The 26,324-nt window shown below is 39.3% G+C and overlaps 1 protein-coding gene across 1 annotated transcript in view; it reads right to left on the bottom strand.

Annotated features, from left to right (window-relative positions):
- Dkk2 (dickkopf WNT signaling pathway inhibitor 2) overlaps nt 1-22,936 on the bottom strand; it is an 88,512-nt gene extending 65,576 nt beyond the window's left edge. Inside the window, exon 1 of the mRNA XM_005357297.3 lies at nt 22,382-22,936. Coding sequence (XP_005357354.1) covers nt 22,382-22,603 — 222 coding nt within the window. The 5' untranslated portion in view covers nt 22,604-22,936. The remainder of the gene's footprint in view (nt 1-22,381) is intronic.
- Nucleotides 22,937-26,324: the final 3,388 nt, after the last annotated feature.

Raw genomic sequence — 26,324 nt, 5'->3', positions numbered from 1 at the left:
TAGGACTACATGTGTTCTCACTCTTTAAAGTTCTCACTCTTTAAACGTCTAAAAAAAAAGTCATGTCAAATAAAACCATTTGCATGTAATAAAACAGAAGATGTGATTTTATTATTCAGAAATCTACATATGAGGGCACATAAAAAGCAATAAATAAACAATATTGGATTATCTAACAGAAATATCAATTCTTTTTTAGTGTCAGAAATACTTGATAATTCGAAAATCTTCTTAGAATTGGCCAAACAAGAAGACTGAAAATCTAATAAATTAATGAAAACAATCATAAACGTTATGGGTTATTGTAGGTGAAGCCGAATATATCCTTCTGTCACCTAAAATGCTTACAGGCACATGTCTAAAATGAAGAAACAACAAATAACTAAGCAAATAATTTAAAAGATAAACTCTGCTGTTACATTCAAAAGATAAACTCTGCTTTTATATTCAAGCACAGAAAAAAAAATAGTTCCCATCATTTCAGAAGAAGGTTTAACACGCCCTTCTTTGACTGGTGCTTGTTTTGTCATGTTTTTTTTAAGGTCTGAAATGTTCAAAATTAAAAAAAAAAAAACTGTGAGGCCGGGCGATGGTGGCGCATGCCTTTAATCCCAGCACTTGGGAGGCAGAGGCAGGCGGATCTCTGTGAGTTCAAGACCAGCCTGGTCTACAGAGCTAGTTCCAGGACAGGCTCCAAAGCCACAGAGAAACCCTGTCTCGAAAAAAAATAAAATAAAAAAAAACTGGGATTCAACAGTAATGCTGCAAGTGATGAGGGGCCTGAGATAATTGCCATTGGCAGCTGTCAGAAGCACTGAGAATTGGCACAGCAGTATGGGATTGGAAAGAGGGATGGGAGAATCTGGACCCGTTTATATTTTTGAAATATTATTGCAAACAAAAAAAACTTCTTAAAATCCATTAAAAAATTCTAGAACTGTGCAGCTGGTAGGAGTGAGGGAGAGATGTGCTCTTATTTTAAGCGTATGTATTAATTATTGAACAAAGCTGGGAAGGAGCTTGCAGCTGGGAAGCGCAGGAAACTGGAATTTTAGTTCAGGATAAACTCATGAAATTGCACTTCAACAGGGGAACTTGCAGCTGGGTGAGGGCAAAGGGACAGTGATATTTTTTAACTAAAATAAAGTATCTGAGCCCTTGCTTTGACACAGTATTGGAAAGGACATTCTGGAGTTCAGATCAAAGCAGAATCAGGCATTCTGTTGAACACAAAGTAATCTTTGGCTTCTTGGCTGAGCTGAAGTTTTCCTTTAAATGACTGTTTGCTGTCTGTTTTCTAGATCTCTGTGATGTGTGAAAATTCTCTTTGAAGTATAGAGTGATAACATTTTACCCCATAATGACTCTTTTCTACTCCTCAGATTTGAAGTTTGAAGGGATTTTTTTTTTTTCCTTGGGAGTCCCAAACCATTTTGCCATCTGTGACATTTGCTATCACCTTACAAACTCAAATCATCTACGTGTGTGTGTGTGTGTGTGTGTGTGTGTGTGTGTGTGTGTGTGTGTGTGATGTGTCATTACTCTCATTTAAATTAGTTGATTTGCCTACCAGTAAATTGCTTTCTTAAAAAGCAAGATACAGTAATACTTAAATATATGTATACAATGGATTAACTTTTCATATAAATTATAATCATATTTCTTGAGTAAATTCCTGTCTAACAAAAATTAAATGCTTCCACAGTTCCTTTTCAAGGTACAGTTAACCTTTAACAAAGCAGCTAAATGTGAAAATCATGGCACAATAGACAATTTTTATTGCCATTTTTTTAGAGCAAAGTAACCTACCAAGTATTTATACCAGTGTTTTTTTCTTCTCTTTTCTTTCCATTTCTTTTCTTTTCTTTTCTTTCCTTTTATTGTCTTCCCTTTTTACTAGACAGCGTCTCACAATGTGGTCCTGACTAACTAGGAACTTGTATTTTCATCCTTGTTGGACTTTGGTTTGACCCAAAGAAATTCACCTGCTCCTGTTTCCTGAAAGAGTAGCCTGTATCGCTGTCTCTACAAAACCTTTCACTGTTATGAGTTTAGAAGAACCCTGTATTAGGTTCAAGCTTATTTAAGGGACATTTGTGTCTTCTCCATGTTACTGGTTCTTGGACAATCATCGTGTCAGAATTTCTAAATAGATATCAAGAGAATACGTGTAAGTAAAATCTTATTTCCCACAATTATGTATGATTTTTTGACAGCATCTGCTTATCATTCACAAAATATTGGTTCATATAATTTTGTAAAGCCTGATAGCCCAAATCAAGAAACCGATAATGTGAGTTGTTTTCTTTGAGGTGGTAGGTTTGCTTTATTCCGTTCTCAGGAAATACTCCCTATTCACTCCAGTCAAGACATTGTTAATGTATTTGCCTCCCCCTCACAGGTAACATTTGATGTCCGTGAAATTAAGTTACAGTTCCGCCTACTGCCCAAGTAGTCCCCCTGAAATACCTCATATACTGTAATGTAATGATATTCAAACTCTAAAGTTCATCTAACAATATTTTAACTTTTTGCTGCAGCTTAAGAATACTACCCTCTGCATAAAAAAAGAAACGGGTTTATTAACATCACAGTACAACATCTCAGAAGCATATTATTTGTAAGCATGTTTAATAGGCTTCATCATGCTATGTCAGTGCCAGCGTTAGGAGCTCAGAACTCTTCCCTGCCCTCATTCATTATAGGTTATTTTATAGTTTCCTTGGAAGCAGCAGCCAAAGGGTAGCAACATGCCTTACAGAGGGAGTTGCTTCTGGGAGCCATGAATGATTTTCTGGGGGAAAAAAAGGCTGTTTTTAGGGTAGGTGGAAAATACTCAGGACACAATTTTGACTGAAATGGTGAAGAATCAGAGGGATACAAGATTTATATGTCAAGGGAATGTTCCAGAGGGTGTGTGGGAGTGGGAAAGGGATTCATCACTAGCCAGGGAGGAGACTCATAAAAACTTAAAGCATATTCTGTAGGATCCCAGTTCTTTCACCCAACTTTCCCTAACACTGCTTATCATGATGCTTTCAACATATGGCCTCTAAAAAATACTTTTATAATGAACCCACTCTATTTTTTCCAACCTAATATCTTATTCATTATATGGGAATTTCACACAGTGCAATCAGATAGGTCATAAACTCTTCCCAGTTCCACCCTCCACCCTTGTGCCCTCCCCCTAAAAAGAAATATATATATATCTCCCAAGGCCAATTTGTGTTGTGTATATAATCATTGGTGAATGAATGAATGAATGAATGAATGAAGTGGCCAACTCCTAAAGGAAAACTGCTAGCTAATGGGCTGTGCTTTTATTTATCTATGCACATAAATTCTGATTCCTCTAAATGGGATGGGAGACTGACTTGAGATTTTGAGACAAAAGAAAGTAGTTTTAATTGACTTGGGATTTTGAGACACAAGGAAGTAGTTTTAATCATTCAGAAGAGATACAATATTTTTCAAATGTCTATGAACTATTAAAGTGGGCAAATAGACATTGATAATATGAGCAAAATTAAAAGGAGACTCAATACATATGACACAAATTGTTATCAACAACAAGGAATGTGATGAAAATGCCCTGATGCTTCCTAAGTGATATAGTTTTCCTTGACCCTAGACAAGGCATGCCCATTAATTGAGTCAAATTAGAACAAAGGTATTTGAAAATCTTTGGGTAAGGTCTGATTCATATATTATCATAAACACCTATGATGTTAACCTACCAAAACACACTCACCATTGTTTAGCTGCTAATATTAGCTGGATGCATGTGCAGGATACAGAGAAACTGACCTACACAGAACACTAAAGACTAATTTGACAAAACATCAATAGCATCGTTGTGTATGAGTTTTGATGTTGGTTTGTCGCTAAGGCCATGTTTCACAACCCCGTTCCTCACTACCACAGAACAGGCTCTTCACATTCCTTTCTTTTTATAGGGTATGGTTAACAAATGATATTTTAGTAATTTTTCTGCTTTGCAGTGGTGAAGTTGATGATTTAATTGGTTTCTAGAATATCCATTTTTAAATGTTATAAATGTAAACAGATAGAACAGATGCAGTACTGTAAAATAAAGATGTTTTTAATATTTATATGAGGTTATTTTCTTAGAAAGATCTGCTTTGACCTGTGTGTATATCATTCTGCCTAACTTAAATCTCTAAGATACCTCCCTGTGGCCTACAGTTATTTCATACCATAATATATAATGGTTCTTTTGGATCTAAGAATGTATTTTAAAGATATAGACAAGAAACTTAATTCACTCTTAGCCAAGGAACTTTCCTAATAAGCTTCAATATAGGTGATGGGTACAGATGAATCTACAATCACTGCAGAACAATTACCAAAGCAGATCTTCCATCAGTTGAGACAGAAATCAAGGCATGGAATTGTAAAGGAGAAATACGGATTTTTGGATGTACTCGGAAGGGAGTATTGATTCCTGTAGCTCTGATGTGGCTACCTGAGTGCAAGAGAGAGGGGCTATGCCTACAGATATGAGAGTCATTGGGAGATACAGGTATTTAAATATAAATTATCATTAAATCCCAATATCTGATACATTTGATGAGTTTGTCCTGGTTCATTCTGAGCAAGCTTATGTTGCATTGTTAGTCATCCATTTCCCATAATGCTCAGCTTTTCAAATGAATCATGCTCTGTAATGTGGTTCAGAATGAACACCAAGCTCATAATTCTATTCAACAACCCACACTTTTTCAGAAACAGGATTGCCCTTTAATAGTAAATGACCCTTACAGAATAATGGGGGTGGGGTGAATAAAAGCACTTAGAGATGATAAACTTGCTGCTCCCTGTGCTGCTAATTATCTGCCCCTGTTAGTGGAGGTGGAAGCACTTGATTGTGCATAACATAACTGAATGAAAATAGAGAAGTTAAGTAATGAGATGTATTTTTCAAATTTGTGTTTTGTGCACGCGAGAGAAACATAAGGACATAAGCACAATCTGAAAGTCCGGGTTGCGGTCCATACCACTCCCTTGTGCATCTCCAAATTGTTTTCTCCTACTTGGCTATACTCGTTATTAACAGCTCTTACAAAGATGGGAAGGAATGGGAAAGTTCTTAACTACTGCTTTCTAAAAAAAAAAAAAAAAAAATAGGAAAGCCAAAGTTCAAAACATCTGGGCTCTGCACTAGGAAATACTTTTGGTGGGACTGAAGTGATTATGTAAAAGATTATGCAGAAAAAGCAGACAGTGGGTCTCTTTGTTGTTCTATTTATGAAACCTTTTACTTTCACAGTAGCGTTTGTCAAGTGCTCGGAAATGTTTAACAAACCTGTCCTGTTTTCCTCGCTGAAGAAAAAAAAATGAGTCTTACTTGAAACCCTTGAAGACTTCCTAAACTGGGCACGGGATTGCTCAATCATCACCCATGATTACAAAAGCCACCCATTCCAGTGCAATTTTTAGCTCTGTCTGTTTGCTTGTTTGCTGTTTTGAACACTGCTGTATTGTTTCTCTCAGAGCAACAGCCCCACCCTTTTGAGAAGTACCCCCAAATTCTGAAAGGTGAAGGGATCAGCCACGATGGACAATACAGAATATAAATGAGGAAATTAAAACCAAACACTTGGCCCAGGTCTTAGAGCAAACCGTCTACATCCTCTATCCAAGCTCCATCTAAGTCAGAGAGCTGCAATATCACCCAGCTCAGTCGGACCTGACTTGGTTAGAGAGGTAAAGCAGTTGTTCTGGGAAGATAGCATCGTCAAGCCATACTTCCCTATGGAGGGGAGAGTGGTGTCAGAATTGCAAGAAGGTCCAAATCAGAACACCTGTGTGCCAGATCTGCCCAGCTGCACCCGAGGGCCGGCCAGCCCTGCCTGACGCCATCTGCTCAGCACATGAAATGCCAGTTTCTTGCTGAAGATGGGTTTGAAGGATGAGCGTCTTTAAAGGAAAAGCTCACAGCTCGCCTCTGACATCCTTAAACTTTCTCACGTTTTAAAATAAACAATTTTAGGAAGAGGGGATTAAAGGCTTATGTCGGAGAGATGACAAGGAGTGTATTTTGTGAGCTCCAGAAGCATTGCCTCAGAAGTCCTCCTTCAGATCAGCATTTGGCTTTTCACTCTGGTGACGGATGAAGTATGACCGTACTTTCGGAAAATTCCAGGTGTTGAGCATGTGCACATTCCAAACATGCTCTCTGTTCCTGTGTCTGGGTTTGCAACAATCAGACCAGCAAGCAAATAGCTCTCTTCTCGAGCTCATCAGACACATAACAAGACTCCTGGCACACACCTTCACTTCCGGTTAACAATAAAAACATGGCGGATAACCCAGACTCCATAGAACTGTCGGTAGTCACTGCCCTTTTCCACCACACACAACAGTAACACCAAGAACAGTATACTGCTTTGAAATTAAGGGTTAATTTCCTACAAACCATTAACATATCTCTTTTAATGATCATCTTCCAGTAACTATGAATAATTATTATGTATTTGAAATACTGTTTTTTTTTTCTTTCACTTAGCCTTTGGGAGTGTTTTGTTTGTTCTAATTTTTATGGAGATTTAGAACATGCATCCTTTTTAGAATTATCTTCTAGGGATGGAAGACAGGAACTTTAATAATTTCCATAGTTTACAGGCAAAATTCTATAAAGTTATTTAAATTTCTAAATCAAATTAAAGCTCCAATATGTTCAAAACAGCATTTTCCAATTTTACAAAAATGAGAAACAAAGAGGTCTCCCCCACTCAACCCAAGAAGGCAAAAACATTTTATATTTTAATGGAAAAAAAAATAATTCTGACCCTGAGACTGAGCTTCCATAGAACCACAGACACCAAATACTAAGCTTGTCTGTCACCTACAAGCTCTTTTTCTATACCTCCTCCCTCACATTTTTAGTGAATGCTTTCCAGGAGACCCGGAAGCTGATAGGATACAGAGATTAAGCCAGGTATAAAGCTCTGGGAACCTGGAGGTGTTCAACCAATGCTAATTGTGAGCAGCTTCTAGAAGCAAGACACCATCTACTTCTCAGATATCTGACGACACTAACACTAGACGGAAGACGTTGCTAAAAATATACAGAATTTTTCTAGTGAAACCACATTTAATGCCAGGCTGCTTTATGCATGGATAAACAATTACTATGGTTTGCATTTACCCTATTTGATTTGTGTGTGCTTGAGTCGCAAGCAGCTGTCTGTGGTTTTGTTCCTTCCCCTTTCATGTCTCTGAGCTGCAGACTACCACTCCTTCCGATCCCTGCACTCAAGCCCACTGTGATGACTGCTCCTGGCACTCTGCTAAACCTGATAGCGTAGATTCAAAATCAGTCACCTGTTCACCGCTGTGGCTATGCACTTTCCTAAGGTATTTTAATCAGTCCTTGAATCTCCAGAAATTCCTCCTCCCACCGTCAAAGTATCCTCTGCATCCAGTCTTTGGCTTTCCCAGAAGTGAACTATGTTTTGTTTTTTTTCAAATAGATTTATTGGTGTGGCTGATTCTTTTTTGATGTCGCCTATGAATCACTGTTGTATTTTTTTTGTCCTTCATATTTTAAGCTCTAGGCCATCAAATATAGTTGCACTTCTGTGTTGAAAGCTTGTAGTTTCTAAGAAGAAAAAAAAATCAGTGTGCACTCCAATGCAATTTGTAATCAATGAGTGGGCAGCCTGTACCCTAAGACCTGCACATCGGGGCCTCGTGCTTTTAGCAACCAATAGACACTAAAATTCAGCTGCAATGCCCTGCAGCTGCTGGGCTAGGGACCTCCTTGGAAATGTCATGTCAAGAAGATTTTTTTTTTTTGCTTCTATTTTGCTATTTCCTTCTAAAATATGTTGGAGAAGATACCCGTAAAGCAAATAGGCAAGCAGGAAGTCTATGAGGATTTCTAATGTATTTTGGAAATCTTTTATTAGTTAAGCAATTCCAAAGACCTTTTGACAGAGTTAAAAAGTTCAGATTTTCTCTGAAATTTTAATATGTTTACATTACAAAAACAAACAAACAAAAAACCAAATACCTCCTTACAGACTTTGTTTTCTTGTCTCGGTGCATGCATTTTAACTAACAAGTTACACGTCAAGTATCCTGTGTCACCAGCTCGGACTCCTGGGAGTTATGCTGAGTGAGTGTGAGCTCTTCCTGCCTCTTGCAGGGAGAGTGGGCTTGGGGTGGGGAACATACTTCCAGCCTACGCTGGAACATGGTGGTTCTCTCAGAGAAGGGAACCGTCTTATAAAAATTCTTCTCAGGTTTTGTAATGGAGACCAGTTTACAAGATAATGCTAGGGATCTTCTTTTTTAAGTTTAAGATTTTATAATTCCAAATGAGGGTTTCCGTGTTAAACCGGCATGGAAAGGATTACAGTTAAAATACTGCCTCGGCTCAGAACGACTTGAGGAACGCTTTGGAATTGTTTTTGGAAACAATTCTGTATTTTGTTTTTTGATAACTTCACTGAGTATGGGCACTGAGTTTAAGGAAAGAACAAAAAGTCAAGCATTTTAAATGTGATATACTAATGAATATACATGATATTAGTTATAGTCACAAATAAGGACCAAGAAGAAATAAACACGTGGGTTACTTCTGAAGTCATTTTCAGAACAAATGTCTATATTCTAATGCCACAGAATTAGTGGCTAGTTTGGAAAAATAAAATGTGTATGTGCTTTTTAAAATCTATGTCTTTAGAAATATGTCTTCTATCGCATTGATTTCTCTGCTGTATTTTAGCCCATGTTCTGCTCCCGCGCTCCCAGTGGTGAGGTCTTGGATCCTTCTCTTGTCATTGCTTTCATTAGCGATTGCTGAGGGCCCCACCAATTCCAAACTCCATTTTTTTTATTTCTTCCCATACTTCTAATTCCTTGTAAGCTGCCTCCTCCCACTAAAGTCTCTTTGGTATTTTGCAAATCATAAAATTAAAATCAGACTTTCTTGGGGAACAGCAAAACATTTACAAACAGGAAGATAGTTAAACTTTAACTCCCGCTAAAATATTTGGGAAATTAAAGACTGATCTCACCCCTTTATTTATCACTGTGGTATTCAGCACCCTCAGATCTTTCCTGGCTGTTTATAGGACAGTCTCCTTCCTACAGGTCATCCCGACCGTCCATTGATGCACCTGCAGTACAGCCTGTCAAGAATGGCTAAAATGGCTTCGCTGCTTTTTACATTAATAAGTAACAATGTTTTTTCACTGTGGTTAATACCCAGATTTGTGTCATTCATGTATAACAGAAAGGATAATAGTTTTAGTTTTATATAATTGAAGTGAGCTAGATAACAAGGAGATTCAGTTTTCGTGTCCATCCTTAGAAAGCTTGATGAAAACTCATCAAGCTGTTTCGGCCCACTTCTATAGTACACGAACCTGGGAACGAACCTCTGTCAACATCAACATTTCCATGGTTTCCTCAAGAACACTACATTACTTTCATTGCAGCATATACAAAGGACTTATTAGACATGTGTGTCTAATAAGTGCTGGTTGACTGGGAACACAGTGTCTAAGACACTTAAAAAAGGAAATAATTAGAAATTTGATTGATTTATCTAAAGAGTTTAATTACATCTGAATTTTTAGGTGTATCACTGAAAAGATCTTTAGCTAGTTGTGTGTGTGTGTGTGTGTGTGTGTGTGTGTATGAAGTGGCATGATATAATAATAAACTATACAGACGCAAGCAAGACTAATTGGTTTTTTTTTATTTTGTTTAATTTTTGAAAGTCTGTGGACCGATCCCAGAACCCTGTGCATTTAATGTAAGCACTCAACTACAGAACTACACTTTCAGTCACAAGACTTCTTGACCTTAAACTCCAGTTCTGCCTCTCATCCTAAAGAATTTGAGGGACTAAGTGGGGGAAATAATATAACCACATGAAATATTAAGGTTAGCTTTTATGCTAATGGACAGATGATGGAGATAGGTTAACCATATTCTAACTTTAGAAAACTCACTTCAGAGATGGTGTGAAAGACATCTTGCAGAAGTATAAAACACTGATATATTTTATGGAGATTGATACTGAATTCCTGTGGATCGAGGCAGCAGCTAGATGACAGTAAAGCACCAAATGTTGACCAGCAATAGACGGAGCAATCTTCGTTAGAGGAGAATCCCTAGCGTGTTTCTAGATTTAATGATCGTTGGATATGAACACTAATGAATTTTGGAGAAATAAATACTATTTAGTTTTTAATATGTTTGATTTTAGTCATCTATCAACCGTCCAAACATATATAACTCTTGAGAAAATAAATACATAGACCCATACCTGAAAATCTAAACATGTAACCTAATAGCCCATATTGGTTTCCTTTACTTTTTGCCAGTGTAGAGTCTCATTTTATGGTTTCTCAGTAGATTATAATCATTTTATTTTCTTCATTTTATTGAAGAATGATCATGTTTATGAAAAGTCCTTACATGTTCTCATTAAGGAGGAAACCAGAAGTAGTAAATTATGCTTGCAGTAAACAAAATTAGGACTGTTTACTTATTTTGGAGAACAATTTATCTTACAAAAACACCATAAAAAGCCAAGGGAGAAACTGGAATGCATGTTGCTAGGTTTAAAAAAAAGGGGGGGGGGGCAGCGTACTCTCTGATTCCACCTGAGTGTGATTCCAGAAAGCACTAAGTTAGCACCAGTTGGCAGGGGACAGGGAAGAATGAGAAACGCGCTGTCTTGGAGAGAGCAGAGGCTAAGGGTCGGCTGTCTGTCATCTTACTTTCTGCTCCATTGTCCTGTAACACTAAAATTATTTTGAAGGTGAGGGCTATGAAATTAATAATAATTCTTTAAAGAATTACATCAATTTTCTGAAAAGAAGTTTAATGTTTCCGTGTGTGTGTCCATTGGATTTAAGTCTCTGAGATTCGATTCCTGCCATGTAGGATGGATAATCAGTTACTATGGTATTGAGGAGAACATTCATATTTAACAGAGTATTATTTTTTCAACAGCTTTGGAAAAGAACCCCTTCCTGTTTCCAGTCTTCTCTGGGGTCATGGACTATAAGTTGGTTATTCTTTGTTTTATGTCTAATATCCATTCATGAGTGAGGCTGGACTGTGTTTGTCTTTCTGGATCTGGGCTTTCTCACTCAGGACGTTTTTTTCCAGTTCCATACATTTGCCTGCAAATTTCAAGATGTCATCTTTTTTTTTTTTTTTTTACTGCTGAGTAGTACTCCATTGTTTAATGTACCACATTTTCTTTATCCATTCTTCAGTTGAAGGACATCTAGGTTGTTTCCACGTTCTGGCTACTATGGATAATGTTGTTATAAACATAATTAAGCAAACAGTTGTGTGGCATGGGGCAGTTTGAGGGGCCGCTAACAGTGTGACCAGTATTTATCCCTAGTGCCCGAACTGGCTCTTTAGAACCCATCCCCTATGGAGGAATACCTTACCCCAGCTACATACAGTGGGGAGGGCCGTGGTCCTGCCTCAAGTGATGTGACAGACTCTGTTGACTCCCCATGGGAAGCCTCACCCTCTCTGAGGAGTGGATGTGGGGTGGGATGGGGAGAAGATGGGAAGAGTGGGAGGACAAGAGGGAGAGGGACTTGGGATTGATATGTGAAATAACATTGTTTTAAAGATTTAAAAAGAACCTCGTCCCAGTCCACCCACTTTTTTTCTGTCCTGGCTGATACTGTTTCACATTAATGAAGTTTGACTTTACACGGAATCATCTCCCTGAACCTTATGAATCCTAAACTGTGTGATCCATTATGTGTTCAAAATATAGCACACAAGGAACACATCTTAGGTATAACAGGAAGAAAAGTCACTAGCAGAACATTGTAGTGGCAGGCAGGGAGGCTGTGCTCGTGGGATACAAGAATAAGAACAAATGAATGTTTATCAGAACCGTGAAAATATTAGCAGGGTATGGAGGTTTTTAAAAGAAAATTCAAGAAAACCCAAACCAATAGGCCATAATAAAAAGTTTTTAAACCTGAAAACACTTTCCACTCTCAATCTCTTATACCTACACCTTTTATCCCCACAAAGAAAGTGTTAATATAGCAACATGGAAACTAGTCATGATTTCAGAATCACAATTTACTTGAGTTGATTGTGTGACTCACAACTGACATTCACAAATTTAAGATAAAAGTCTAAGTTTTTTTCTGTAAAGCAATTTTTAATGATATTAACTGCGAAGAGGCAATACTTTCTAATTTACAAAGACAGGAGATAAAGCTACTGGAGATGCAATAATAAAAATGCATTGGGTGATAACTGGTGTCCTGGAGGAAATCCACAAAGATGGGTGATTTTGACTACTCTGCATGTGTCTAATCAAGGCCCCCTAGCATCCCAGGTGGAAATGGTAGCCGTCTTCAATCGCAAATTCTGGGAAACAGTGTATGATAATGTAGATGGCATGTGCATAGAAATAGGATGCGAATACAGGGTTTACAGATGCCAAAAGTAGCAAAATAGCAAAGGCCCATAACTATTGCTCACATCTACCAGTAGTGAGAGAGAAAGACATGAAACATCAGCAACTGAAGAGATCCAGCCTGTCTGGGCCCATGGCTGGCAGAGAGCTAAGAGAGTGAAAGAAGCTTGAGAGATGAATGCTGCTCTTCACAAGGCTTTCTCTTCAACACCACCAGAGTGGATTCTGAATGTCTGCAGAAAATGAGGCTGACTGCCAAGAAGAGTACCTGAGATCCCGTTGAGCACAGCTAACAACTCATTGGCTCAATGTTACTCAAGCTGCAGGTTTATTCACTAATTACAGCAGGGATGACCAGCGTTTCCAAAGGACGTGGGTGAGGCAGGAGGAGGAGGAAGAAAAGGAGGAGGAGATGATGACAAAAGTGGGCAGAAAAGAAAATAAATGAAATTTTAAAATGTGTCTCATTGTCAATCATAATAGAATGTATACTTGAAGCATTTTTTTTTGTGTGGGGAGTGTGACAGTAGAAAGTCATACTGGATCACAACATAAAATACATTTCTGACTCTGGGAGAAAAGTTTTAAAGCCATTGGACCCTATCCTAGAGAGGCTTGGACCAAGGTCAGGCAATTCGCATCCTCCATCCTTAGTTCCTCTGTGATGCCAGTTATTGCAGGGGAGGCTCAGCCGGGCTGCTTGCTAATCACATCACTGAAGTGTCTGGCCTGAGAAAGCAAGTGAGGACAGGGTAATTACAGCCACTTCCCTTCATTAATTTTGCCTAAGAGCCATGGATACAGTTGTCGTCACGGCACTGTAATCTTTGATAATGCATTTGAATGCGTGCAAACCTACACCGGTTAAAAACCTGTGCATAGTTTATCCCCCACCAGTATTTTCTTAATTAACTCAAGAATTAATTAACATTTAATTCTTACGCAGAGCAGAGATGACACAGGATAAACTGAAAACAGGGTTTTCACTTATTTAAATGGCTTGTATTAGATTCAGAGAACCCAAGTTCTAGTGAGAATTCTTTTACCATGGAGACCATCTGTGCTGCATCGTTCTCAACCTCACTCCCTCAACTATAAGATGCGAAAGTAAAACTAAGTGATTGCCAATGTGCCATTCAGATATTAATTTAATCTCTTCTATGAGCTCTTGGAACATTTAAATTTGTAGATGATGAAATTTATTTTGATTTTTTTTCTATAAAGACGTCCATCTTAAATGGTTAAACACGTAGCAATGACCTTATTTGGTTATCAAATTCAAGCATTTTTAGGAGTCATTCAGTTTGAAAAGAAAGGTGAGTCTTCACCCTGAAAATAACAGCTCATCTTTTAGGACATAGCAAAAAATATAGCCATCTTTACTATCTCGTTCATGTTATACAAAAAAATAATGTTATTTAACTATTTTTGTACATTTTATCATATGTAGCACTTGATAAGAATAAATCATTGCTATGTTTGCATTCTAATCAAACATAAAACTCTTCAACACCAAATGTACTACAAAAACAAAGCTAAAAATCATGAAAGTCCCAAGATTTTCAAACAACAGAGATTTTAAAAAGACAAAAGCAAAGTCCCTGTCTTGCTAGGTTTCCTGTAGCTTTCTTTCATTATCAGGAGAGAGACAGTTACACAGAGGTTAGGTGCTTGGCTGCCTAAGTTCTGACATTTTTTTTGGGGGGGGGTTTGTTTTGGTTTTTGAGACAGGGTTTCTCTGTAGCTTTGGAGCCTGTCCTGGAAGCCTGTCCTCTTGTAGACTGGGCTGGCCTTGAACTCACAGAGATCTGCCTGCCTCTACCTTCCAAGTGCTTGGATTAAAGGCATATGATACCACCATCCGTCTTGTTCTGACAATATGATATTAGGCATCAAAGGTCTGCATTTTGTTACTGAGGGCTCATATGTTGTTGCTGTCATTTCTGGTGTGGTTTCCAAAACCAGTATGGGAAACATGTGGGGTTTATCATCTTAAAGATAGATATAAGTGGTAAATAGTCTTTAAAAATAGGAAATCCTATCTTTCATTGTGTGAAAATAGGAGAAGAAAAGAAACAGACAGAACGGGACTGTGAGAAGTGCCCAGGTTTGCAGGTAGATGACTATAGTCTGTAATCAGCAGAGGAAAGAAAGAAAACAGAAAGAGCACAATGTCAGAGATAGAGGGAAAATTTAGGCATAAGGAATTAACAGCAGACCATAGAGTGTGAAGATTAATACTAGGGAAACAGGACTTTAGGTTTCAAGAGAACACCTCAATGCAGGTCAAGTCACCCATAAAGGCTGTGTAAGAGGACACCACCATTTACAGATAACTACAGTTTCAGGTGATTTGAACCTGAAAAATTTCCTTTGTGCTCCCATTTGGATGAAGGCTTATATTTCATCCAGATAAAAATACTATCAGCAGATACTATTGTTTCTAACAGCCCTGTTAAAAGAAATGTATTTATTGCACACTTCTGTGAGATGAACTTAATTCTCAATATTATTAAAAATTACTTCTAATTTGTGTGAATTATGAAAACATCATTCTAGAGAAAACTGTCAAAACTCGAGGAGATGGCATGAAAATAATACACCTCCAATTTATGGATCCTTTTCAAAGAGACAGCTGATATGCAAAGAAAAACGACAGCCCTCTGAATTCTGATCACAACATGTGGGTCTAGACACTCAAAAGCAGTTGAGAGTTTTGCTCTTGAGGGACTGTTTTAACTTTAAACAGCATCAGATTGATTTTGTTGGAGCAGACTCTATGAGTATGCTCAATTATTTTTGGTTCCTGTGGTTGAGTAACTAATATTGCCTTGGGTATTAAAACCCCAGCTTATTATAATTGTATCCTTGAAGTCTGAGCTATTCTTGCTTCCATTTTTAACCTATAATTTTAACCTATAATAGTTAACCAGTAATGAGCCAGCTTCCCTTTTATGACAGTGATACACTGTCATTCTTAATGTCAGCATCCAGCGAGAAAAGTGTGACAATATCTATGATGCTTAGTTGGGTCTATTTTGTGGTTTTCGGGGCTCGTATGAGTTTGAGTCTTCCTTCCATTCAGACCACATAATTTAGTCACTACTCCCTTGCTTTTTAGGGAAGACTAGGCAGACCCCTCTTTGGTATGTATACTGTTGTGCTTTCTGCCTTTATAGTCCCAAGCTCTGGACTACTTGCTACTCAAGGAGCAGTTGGCAGCCATAGATGGCTTGTTTCCTTGTATGCTTTAACAGAGCTATGGGTAAACCCCCATCACTATACAATATTAGAAAGACGAGAAAAAAAAAAGAACTACATACTCTTCTTAAATTAAAGAATAAGAATAAACTTATCAAACTAATATCAGAACCTGGTAATTAAGTATACTAGCTCAAATATCAGCCTAGGGCCAGGATTTTTGCTTTCTGCACTTTATGAATTGTACAAATTGAATGATCTCTAGCTCAGGAAAATAATTGTTTTAATTAATTGATTAATGTGTGTGTGTGTGTGTGTGTGTGTGTGTGTGTGTGTGTGTGTGTGTGAACTGTGTACAGGCATTCAAAGAGGCCATAAGAGGGCATCAGATCCCCTGGAGTGTTGCTAAAGGCAAATGTGAGTCACGTGACTTGGGTTTTAGGAACTAAACTAGGGTCTCTAAAGAGCACCAAGCACTCTTAACTGCTGAACCATCTCTTCAGCCTCATGCTTTCAAATACTTCATCATTTAGAAATGCAAGGATATTACAATTAGCTTCAAGCTGTCTAGAAGATTAAAAGAGTTACTACAATTGGGGGTTTGGAGTCAAGTCTGACACCAAGTAGATGGTAAGTCAATTGTACCGCTTAGTAAAATTTAGTATGTGCTTTAAGAATTTGCAAGCTTGTTTAAGGAAGTCATACATTTGATGATAACTAATTCTTCTTCTCGTCAGAAGGAGGAATGTATACTTTATCTCATCCACGTGGTAAATCATAATATTGAAAGCTGCTATCTCTTCTTGTTGTGAGGCTTTGATTCATCTCATCGTGCAATGTACTTATTCATTCATTGATTTTTCAAAGTTTTGTTTTACACAGGATTGGGCCATTTAATGGGTAATTTTAAGATACTTGAATTTAAACTACTATGTATATCAAATTACAATATATTAACAACTAAATTAAACTGATGCTGCTGAAGGTTTGAAAGACGTGATATACATTGGTCCCATTTCTTCATTATGTGAACAAGTTAGCTGGTGAGCTCTTAAAATTTTACTGTTTCCATGTGGTCTTATTGACTTGACTTCTGCTTTTCTAATGTAGCTAAATCAAAACTAATTTTAAGGCCTCAAAAATAATCTGCCATATAGATTCAACGATTTGAATTAATGTTAATATATCTTAAGCTAATTCCTTCATTAAGAGCACAATAATTTCAACATCAGGTTGAAATCACCAATCTTAAAGATCTCTCTGGTTCAATTTTCCATTTACCAGAAAACAATTCATGGCAAAAATTCTCCAGAATGATTCTGACTAGATATTGGTCTTATTTGTGGCCTTCCTGTTATTGCCTTGGAACTGAAGCAGGCAGTGACCCAAAGTTGTCCTCATGAAACACTCATTGAAAAGCCATTATTTTAAATATTTGGATGGTGACTTTTTATCCTGTGGACAGATGTTCCTATTTTTTTATGAAAGAAAAAAAATAACTTCCCAAATTTTATATCAACTGACCTCTTTGTTTGAGAGAACGGTTTGGATTTGTTTTAATAAAACCAAACCAACAAAGAGGGAAAACATGATGTCCCTTTCCAGTTTCTATCCAAAGTCAATAGAAAAAGAAGAAAATACTGATAACTTATCTGAAACACTAATATTAAATTTCATTGTGCATTATATATTGAATGTTTCTATGCAACCTTTAAAAAGCAATGCCAAGGAATCAAAAAAACAAATCCATGAATTATTACTAATTTCTTTTTTTTTTTTTTTTAGAATTTCAGCTATTATGGGAGGGTTGAGAAAGAGAGAGAAAGAAAACCGAGTTGGGTAGATAGGGGTTGAGGAGAATCTTGGGGGAACTGGAGAAAGGGGAGGAATAGGATTAAAATATATAAAAGCCTTTTAGTAAAAATGTCTAAGAGACTCATGCAGACATTATATGTCATAATCTTACCAATGATCAGATAAATAACATGGGTTTATCTCTTTTTATAGATTAATACCAACAACTAGAGGAATAATGAGGCAAATCAACTTTAATATGTGTTCAGGGAGTCACGGGGAGAAATAAGATTGTAATTCACCTTGATATTATCTTTATATTAAAGGACATAACCCGTGCGAGGGCTGATTTCAAATGGTAAATCTATTAATTATGATAAATCTCTTGACAAACTCCACAGACGATTTTAACGCACAATTTAAACGATTGCACGTGTAAAAAGAGCAGGCGCAAATATTCTCCTAAAACGGAGTATACCGTTCCTCTTCTATGACATTGCTGTAACTTTAACCTTCAATTTGAAACAGTCGGGAAAGGAGAGAAGAGGGCAGAACTCTGTATCCGAGGGAATAATAAAAAAGTCTACACTCGGTCAGAGTCACAGCTGGAGTGAATTTAAGTCACCTTGTCCTCTTGCTCACTCTAGTCTAGCACAAAAGCGGAATGATGGATGCTTGTACTTAGATTATCATTAAAACGGTTCTTCTGCTAGTCGTGGGCAACCTTCCACTTGTATCGGCGGCTCATTCTGCAGGACTTATCATGAACGTAACGGAATATCCATGCAGGTTCTTTCAAAAGAGTTTTAAATGATTTTTGAAAGCTTAATTATAAAAATGATATATTTGTATTGCGATATCCAACAAGTGTTTGCAGGTTATTTATTTCTTAGCAGGGAGAAGTTGGGCTAGGGTTAAAAGAAATCTTGGATAATTTCAGAAAGCAAAGCAAGCCGCTACAAAGAAACGATGACATAGTTTATATTAGTGGGCTCTCTCATGAATTCTCACAAGTGCAAATAAATATCGCGTTTTTATTAAACAAAACGAAATCTACCATTACTAGTGATCTCTAACCAGGTCTCCCAAATCTAACCAAGTTCAGTAAATTTCAGTAATTCTTTACTCAAAACATTGCTTAATCCTAACAACTGTTCTTCCAGCTCTATTCAACTGTCTATTCAAAAGTCATAGAATTGGGATTACACTAAACAGACATGTAAAAAAAAAAATGCTTGTCAACTTCTTAAATATAACTGTTTGTCACTGACCAATCATCTACCTGTCACTTTTAGAAGTATTTGAATTTGCTCTATAGTTTTGCTTTCAAGTTAAATACATCTATTAAGAGCAACTGAGATGTGACAGAAATGCGTAGAAACACAAGTCTAGAACATTTTTCATTCACACACAAAATACTGTGAACTGCACATAATAAAATGATTGTTTAATTGCACTGGTGTATTTTTAAGTTTATTTCGAAGGTGGCCCATAATGTTCAATATGGAGAGCTGTAGAGGCACTATCAGGCAACGGCATAAAAATATATATATTCCCATGATTTTGAAGATGGTACTTAAAATTATCTTTGGTTTCAAATATGTAAAGTACTTCCCCTAGGAACTGAAATATATAAATATCATGGATATTTATTGTGGAACATGATTTGTCCTGTACACATATACAGCACACGCTATTTTTTAAAACCCGCTAGCAATGCCGGAAGTGAAAGCTAAATTAAAATTTCTGAATAAATTACCAAAACCACCTTTCCTACTTTATTTTGTACTAACTAATAAAACAGTACCACCCCGGGTTCTTTGTCAGTTCCCACCGTAAGTCTTCATGGTGTCCTGGAAAGGATGCTGAAGTATTTTCTATGTCACTTCGCACCAGAAGTGAAAAATCGTGCCTACAACACCTCTCACCAGCAATGTGATTTTTCTCTGTGCTCTTTCTTTCTGAAAATACAAAGTTGTATTTCTAGGAATAATTTACAACCCACCCACATTTCCTACAGAAGAGGAAAAACCTATAAATTAAGAACACTTCCATGAAATCAAGATGAACCAATTCTGAGAAATCATGGAGCTTCCTTACTCCTATTTTCCCTTTTGTGGATTAACAAATCATTACATCTCTCCGACAGAAAAACCTTGCAGTGGCAGTAAAATTTGTATTTTAGCTCCCTATTATGAACTTTTAAAATAGATGGCTGTTAAATTTCAGTTTATTAAGTAAGGAAGGTCAAAGACTAAGTTTCTAATCTCCTGATGGGAGTGGGGTTGTGCCCTAGAGATTTTCCCCTGTCTTTAAAGACAGATATTTCAATGTCATCACTAAAGGCAATGGACAGAACTGAATGTCTTAGGCCTTGGGTGGTAATATAGAAACAGCTGCTGTCAGTCTTCTCAACAGGACTTTGCTATTATGGTGGGTGAAAAAATTCTGGGAACCAACATTGATGTTCTAGAGATCACCCCACTTTAAAAAGTAGCATTATTTCTCTTGAGCTGGTTTTCAAAATTATATCCTATTTGTGGAAAAGCAACTACTCATATTTAGGAGACAGCGTGTCCCATGGAATAAAGAAGATAGAATAATAAATGTTGAAAAAAATTATTTCTCATCTTCAAAGAAAGAATCATTTCTCTTTTGATGAGAACACATGCTTTCGACAAAACCATAAGTGAGGTGGCCAGAATAGATACAACATAGTTCTCCTAGATAGTGACTCTCCTCCTGCCACCCACCCCGACATTTTGTTTTACTTACTCTTGATTCCAGCAGGTTAGACTTTTTCACAAACCCACTTCTGCATTTTAAGAATCCCTTAATTATAGTTAAGAACCTATAATGAAATATATTTTATACACTAAGTTCTGAAGGGCATATCAAGAATTCAACTTATTAGGAAAGTTAATAATTAGATATTCAATTTGAGGAGTTGAAGTGTGGCTGCAAACACTTTTAAAAAGCATAAATAAGAGGTCTTTGAGGGAAAGCAAAAATAATGCATAGCTATCTGTCTACAGGTATGTTAGCAAAACGTAAAGGGTAAGTTAGACTCAGATATATGCTCTTCAGTCCGGTCTGTAAAGCATCCATGGCTTCTGGCATAGCAAACTTGACAGAGGAACATGAGGGATCAGGACCCGAAGTAATGTCAGAAGTAAAGGCACAGTTCGGAAACTCGCAAGATGTGCACTGATTAAAACAGTGAGGAGCCCGGAGAGATGCTACGTCCTTCTGTTCTTGGGAGAACTAAAGCTCTCTCAAACTAAGAAGATGGAGTGAGGCGTGGGTGTTCTGTAGTAGATTATCTGCTAATGTCCTCCCAGGCCAAAACCCCAGCTCATGATGGTCCCAGTTCATGATGAACTTCCAAAGAGGAGGTTAGGTTAATTGCTGTTGAAAATGTTGGGGTGTTTCCCAGGGAAAAAGCAATAGTAAGAGAGATGTGTGTGAGAGAGAGGATGTGCGAATATCATGTATGGATGTACCCATGTGCATATATGTATTGGTTTTTTGTTACTTTCCTTAAATTCTTTTAAATTCCTGGGATTGTAGACTTTGCAGTCCTTTCAGAGTGGAGCTGAAATGTTTGGTATTTCAAAATCCTGGGAAATATTCTCAAATTACAAAAACAACACACACACACACACACACACACACACACACACACAAACGCACACAAGCAGGCAGGCAGGCAGGCACGCACCAGACATGCAGACCATAAGAGGGCAGTAGGGGACCAAGCTCAGGCAGACTCTTCCCTGGCTGTCCAGCCTTAGCTGCCAGTCTTCCCTCTGCCTCCTGGGCTGTGGGCAGCTGCAGCTGATGACAACGCGCTGAAAGCGGGTGCAGCCTCAACTCTGAGGAATCAGGAAAACCCGCATCTGCTGAGCTTGGACCTCCCCCTCTGGTTGACACTTGTGCGATGTGCCTGTGCCTGTGCTGTTTGGCAAACTGGCTTCGATTTTGGCTTTCCACAAAAGGAGCAGAAGGTGGAGCTGTGGTGGTTCGCGGTGCCCACAGAGCCCCCTCTCCTGGCCTCTGCGCGCTGACCACACTTGGTGCCCAGTGCGTCTGTTTGCTTTGCTCTGGTGTGTGTAACCCTTCACAATTGACTGTCAATCAAACTGCCTGTGTGACAGACACCAAGACACCCCTGGGAAGTTCCCTCTCTCAAAATGGGGTTGGTTTTCCTGCTGTGTTGCAGGCACCTCAGAAGCTGTCACTGTCGCCTCATTATTTTCTTCCTCCGGATTGATTTATGCGCAGTTCTATTTGAGGGGGAACTGCGAGTCTATTGGAGGTCTTGCCTGCCAGTGCAAAGAATTTGGCAGAGAAAGAGAACTGTGAAAGAGAGAAAGTCTGCTTTTAGGCAGCCTAAAATGTTTTGGGTGCCGGAATTCCCGCTTCGCTGTTACACCCCGCGCTGTCACTTATACCAGTGGTGAGTTTGGGGCACATATGAACATTTCATTTGAAGACGGGAAAGCAGCGGGCCCTATCTTCCAGAGTTGTGAAGATTAAACAAGCGAACACCCCAAGCGCTTAGAACCCAGGCTAGCAAGCACATCTCAGTTGCTATTGTCAGCTGCTGCTTGCATCCTTTGCATCGGCATGTAAGATGGAAGGACCATTCCGGCCATTTGGCCAAAGAAACTCACTAGATCTTGAAAAGTATCTCAACGTAAATATTCCGCCCCCGCTCTAAACAAGCATCCCAAAGACCAGCACAATATCGCCCAAGTCTCAGTGCCCATGCAGACCCAGCTTCATGACCTCCCTCCCAAGTAGCCCCAAGCGCCACACCTGGTCTAAGAAAGGCTTTGACTCTTTCTGGGCGCAAAGGCAAACTTCAGGCGCAGAAGCTCTGATCCCTACCTCTCCTGGCTGAAGAGTGTATTTGAGGGGGTTACCTACCTGCCCCAGGCTTTTGCCCTTCTTACTGCCGCCGAAAGCCAGTCCTTGGTTCATGCCCGCAGATCGATTGGCAGCCTGAGCAGGAGTCTCCCCTCCCAGAGAGGACTTGATGGAGTTGAGTTTGGCTCTCGAGCTGCCAAGCTGGGAGCTCTCCACCATCAGCACCGCGGCCAGTAGGAGTAGACATCGGGATGATTCCTTGCCCCGCATCAGCGCGGCCATCTCCTGATGAGGGGTTCCCGCGGTGGGGTGGAGCCCCGAGAGATGTGAATGTCAGGAGAGGGAGGACGCCGACACTCAACCCCTCAGGTGGGCGCGTGGACTCCTCACAGACACTGTTCCCCCAGCCCTTCCTGGACTCAAGTCTCGAGCCTCCAGGCCTGAGCAAACGCGACCCCAGAGAGACCCGCTCCTCTGGCGGGCAGGAAGTTCTGCAGTCCCTGGAAGCAATCAAAGACCAGGCGCCTTCTCGCCAAGGAGGCGTGACCCAAGGTGCTGGAAGACCCAGCCCTGCAGATCGCAAAGCGAGCTGCGCTCTGTGTTCTGCACTTCTGAGCTCTTGCCCTATTTTCCGCGATTGAATCCTTTCCCCTTAATCGCTCACGGAGAGGGATCCTTCCCAACTTTTTTCCTTCAGCCTCGGTTGCTCTTCTTTCCTTTCCTGCGCCTTAGCGCTCAACTTTTGCACCACTCAAGTCCCTCTTTTCCAAGTCAGCACGTTTTGCAACTGGTGGTTAAGAGTTCTCCCCCGACCTCCGGAGAGCTAGGCGAGCTGAGGTTCCTGCAAGCGCACTCCCACCCGTACAACCAAGAGTTGTCACTTGGTTCACAGGGGGCCACCAAGCATGGGCAGCGATGAAGTGATGCGCGCCGCACAGAGGGCCAGAGCTCTCTTTCTGCTCTCCCCCGCCCTCTTCTCTTTTTATAGCTTTCACAGTGGCTTTTTCCTCCGCCCCCAATTCAAGAGTGACAAAGAGTGAAAACGTTTCTCTCCCCCCCCCCCCCCCGCGGCAAGCTCCCGCCTCCCCTTCCCCCAGCAGGAGCCCTTACTGGGTCTGTCCCTTTCCTACCCTCACACCCCTCCTTCACCCTTCAACCGAAAACTTGGGGTTCACCTCCAGAGCAACATGGGAGGAGATAATCGTGACTGATCACATCTCTGGGAGTGATGAGGAGTTTGGAAACCGGCGAAAATGAAGAGGAAAAGTTGTCCGCATTTGTGACGACTGCCACCAACCTCCTTTTCTTAGTTCTCCCACCCAGCTCCAGCCTCCAACTAGGAGCTCTGGAAAAGCCCTGTGGGACATTTGTAAATTAACTTAGTGGGTTGTGTGCAGCCTACTTTGATTTTAGCCAGTGCCTCTCGGTTAATGGGCTATGTGAGGCTGACCCGCTTTACGTGTATCATGGGGGTGCACATCGGATTCTGGGGGCGAGTGCGGGAAGCTGTAGAAATGGGGACGAGCTTACCCGTTTGAAGTGCTTGGATCTTTTTGGTTTCCTCATTCCCTACTCATTCCCACACACATAGTACACATTTATCTATCCAAGGAGTGGGAGGAAGGGGATAATATATCCCTGGGTGTGCGACTTCGCCTCTTGACCTTTAGGATGCCAACGCGTCCGCTTTGCAAAGAGAAAGTCCCAGTCAGGAATAAAAAGCCTAATGGGGAACCAGGTGATTGGCAGAATGGGCCGGAAGCATTGGGTGCTGACTCCTGCGCAGCTCTCCCCTCCCAGTCCGAGGATGGCCTTTTGGGTCAGCCCTTAAGGCTCCCAGTTCAGCAGTTGACTAAAGAGTCGCCCAGCAGCTCAGTGAGCATCCAGGACGCGCCTACTGGCTTGCAGCACTTGGGGGCGCCAGCAGCATCGGTCAGATAGGCGCACAAACACTACAAGAGACAAGCATTGCCAGCAAACTCTGGGTTTGGAGAAGTTTGGTCGCCCAGGGCGACCAGAGCAAAGGTTGTTACATGTTTCCTTAGCTGGAGCTCCTTCATGCAACCACTAACATTGTCCTTGAGGCCCAACGTGGAGACAGACAGGGACGTCCTGCTGTGAGAAGCTTATTCCAGCAACACACTCTAGAATTTTTGGATGTAACTCTCCTCTTTCACACCTGATTATTCTGGCCTATACCAACCTGTCCAGGAGCTGAATTTAGCATGTCAGTAAGGGAAGGGTTAGTGACTCCTGTATTTTCCACCAAATGCTAATATCTAAGGTGAGCATTCAGAGCTGGGATGTCCTGGGCAGAGTTAGTTATGCGTTTTGCTTTCCTGACCTGGGGAGTCATCCTGTCCTGAAACTTTTTATGAAGACAAGGTGGTGGCCATGGTCTTTGTTTTTAGAATATACAACTAAACAGGAAATAAAACATGTCTTGTCTTTGGATGTCTTATAACTGTAAGATAAATTTTATTTTTTTATTTTTTTATTAGAACATGTTCTGGTTATATTGCTCAAAATTACTCTAATCTAGTAATTCTTCTGACTCCTCCTCCTCTCCTCCTTCTCCAAAATACTGAGATTACTGACAACTGTCATCACTATGTCAGGTCTTCATAATTAATGGTTGTTTCACTTTTAAAAATGCATAAGAATAGCATGTTTGAATCCTGAAGGAAAGATGCAGTAGAAAGCACTGGCCACATGTGTTCAAGATGAAGAATGAACAGCAGTTATCAAGGGCTTGGAGAAAGGAAGAGTCAGGAGTTACTACATCGATAGGCACAAAATCTTTATCCGTCAAGATTAAAAAAAAAAAAACCCTGGATATTTGCTAAATCACAGAATCTAGAGTAAATGATAATGAAATGAACATCTAACATTGTCTAAAGGGGGGAAATATCTTATGGCAAATGTCCTTACTAAAATAAATAACACACATAAATATATAGTTTTATTCAGCAAACAGAATGTGTTCCTGTGTAAAATGAAGAATGAATTTATATGTTTTTAAGGATAAGCAAGGCTCTAATGGGAGACAGGCAGGAAAATGGTCTGTATGTTGTGAATAAGACCTTAGTCTTTACAAATAGGTGGTTTCTTTTGCTTTTGTTTTGATTTGATTTGCCAATCAGTAAACTACAAAAATGCAGGGGGTTAATTTCAGATATTTTAAAGAATATTTTATTAGTTATTTTACAACTTTTATTTGTTATCAGTGCGTGGAAGTTGTAGGAGACCTTGATGGAATTAGTTCACTCTTTTTGTCTTTGCACAGCACCCAAGAATCAAACTCTAGTCATAAGACAGACTCACACAAAAGTTTCTTGTATTAGCTTAGTCACCTCTGACAAATATTTTGAAACAAAAGAAGAAACACAAGGTAGTTAAATATGTATGCAATACATTGTCATACATTTGTTTGAAAGGAAATACAATTTGACCCTAGCTGGAGAAAAAAATCAAGTTAAAAGAGAAAAATATAAAGAATCTTTGCCTATTTTAGTCACTCCACACTTTATATCCAATCAAAATTGAATCATGCACATACATACACACACACACACACACACACACACACACACACACCTCCCATATGTAGTCTGATCAGAAAATTAATGTCGATTACAGTGTACTTACTGAATAAATCTCTCTGATTTGAGGATCCTGATAATGAGTCCATCTAGAATCTAACACAACACAAACTTCAGAACACAGTTAAATGCAAGGTTCACATGATCAGACCAGACATGGCAGCACAAGCACCCCAGAGACAGAGGCAAGTGATCATTATGAGTTCAAGGCCAGCCTGATCTTCTAGGCCAGTCAAGGATACCCAGGGAGACTCTGACAAAAAAAAAATTCACATAAAATTTGTTTTTGCAAATATTCTACATTAAATGAAATTGAATATATGGAATGAAACACTTAAATGTAAACAATCACACCTGAGACTAAAAAGAAAGCAAAAATTTGTGTCATTGATGATCTAAAT

This window comes from Microtus ochrogaster, chromosome 21 (genome assembly GCF_000317375.1).
Source record: "Microtus ochrogaster isolate Prairie Vole_2 chromosome 21, MicOch1.0, whole genome shotgun sequence".
Taxonomy (NCBI): domain Eukaryota; kingdom Metazoa; phylum Chordata; class Mammalia; order Rodentia; family Cricetidae; genus Microtus; species Microtus ochrogaster.
The sequence above is the reverse complement of the archived record's forward strand: the minus strand, read 5'-3'. Positions and strand labels throughout refer to the sequence as shown.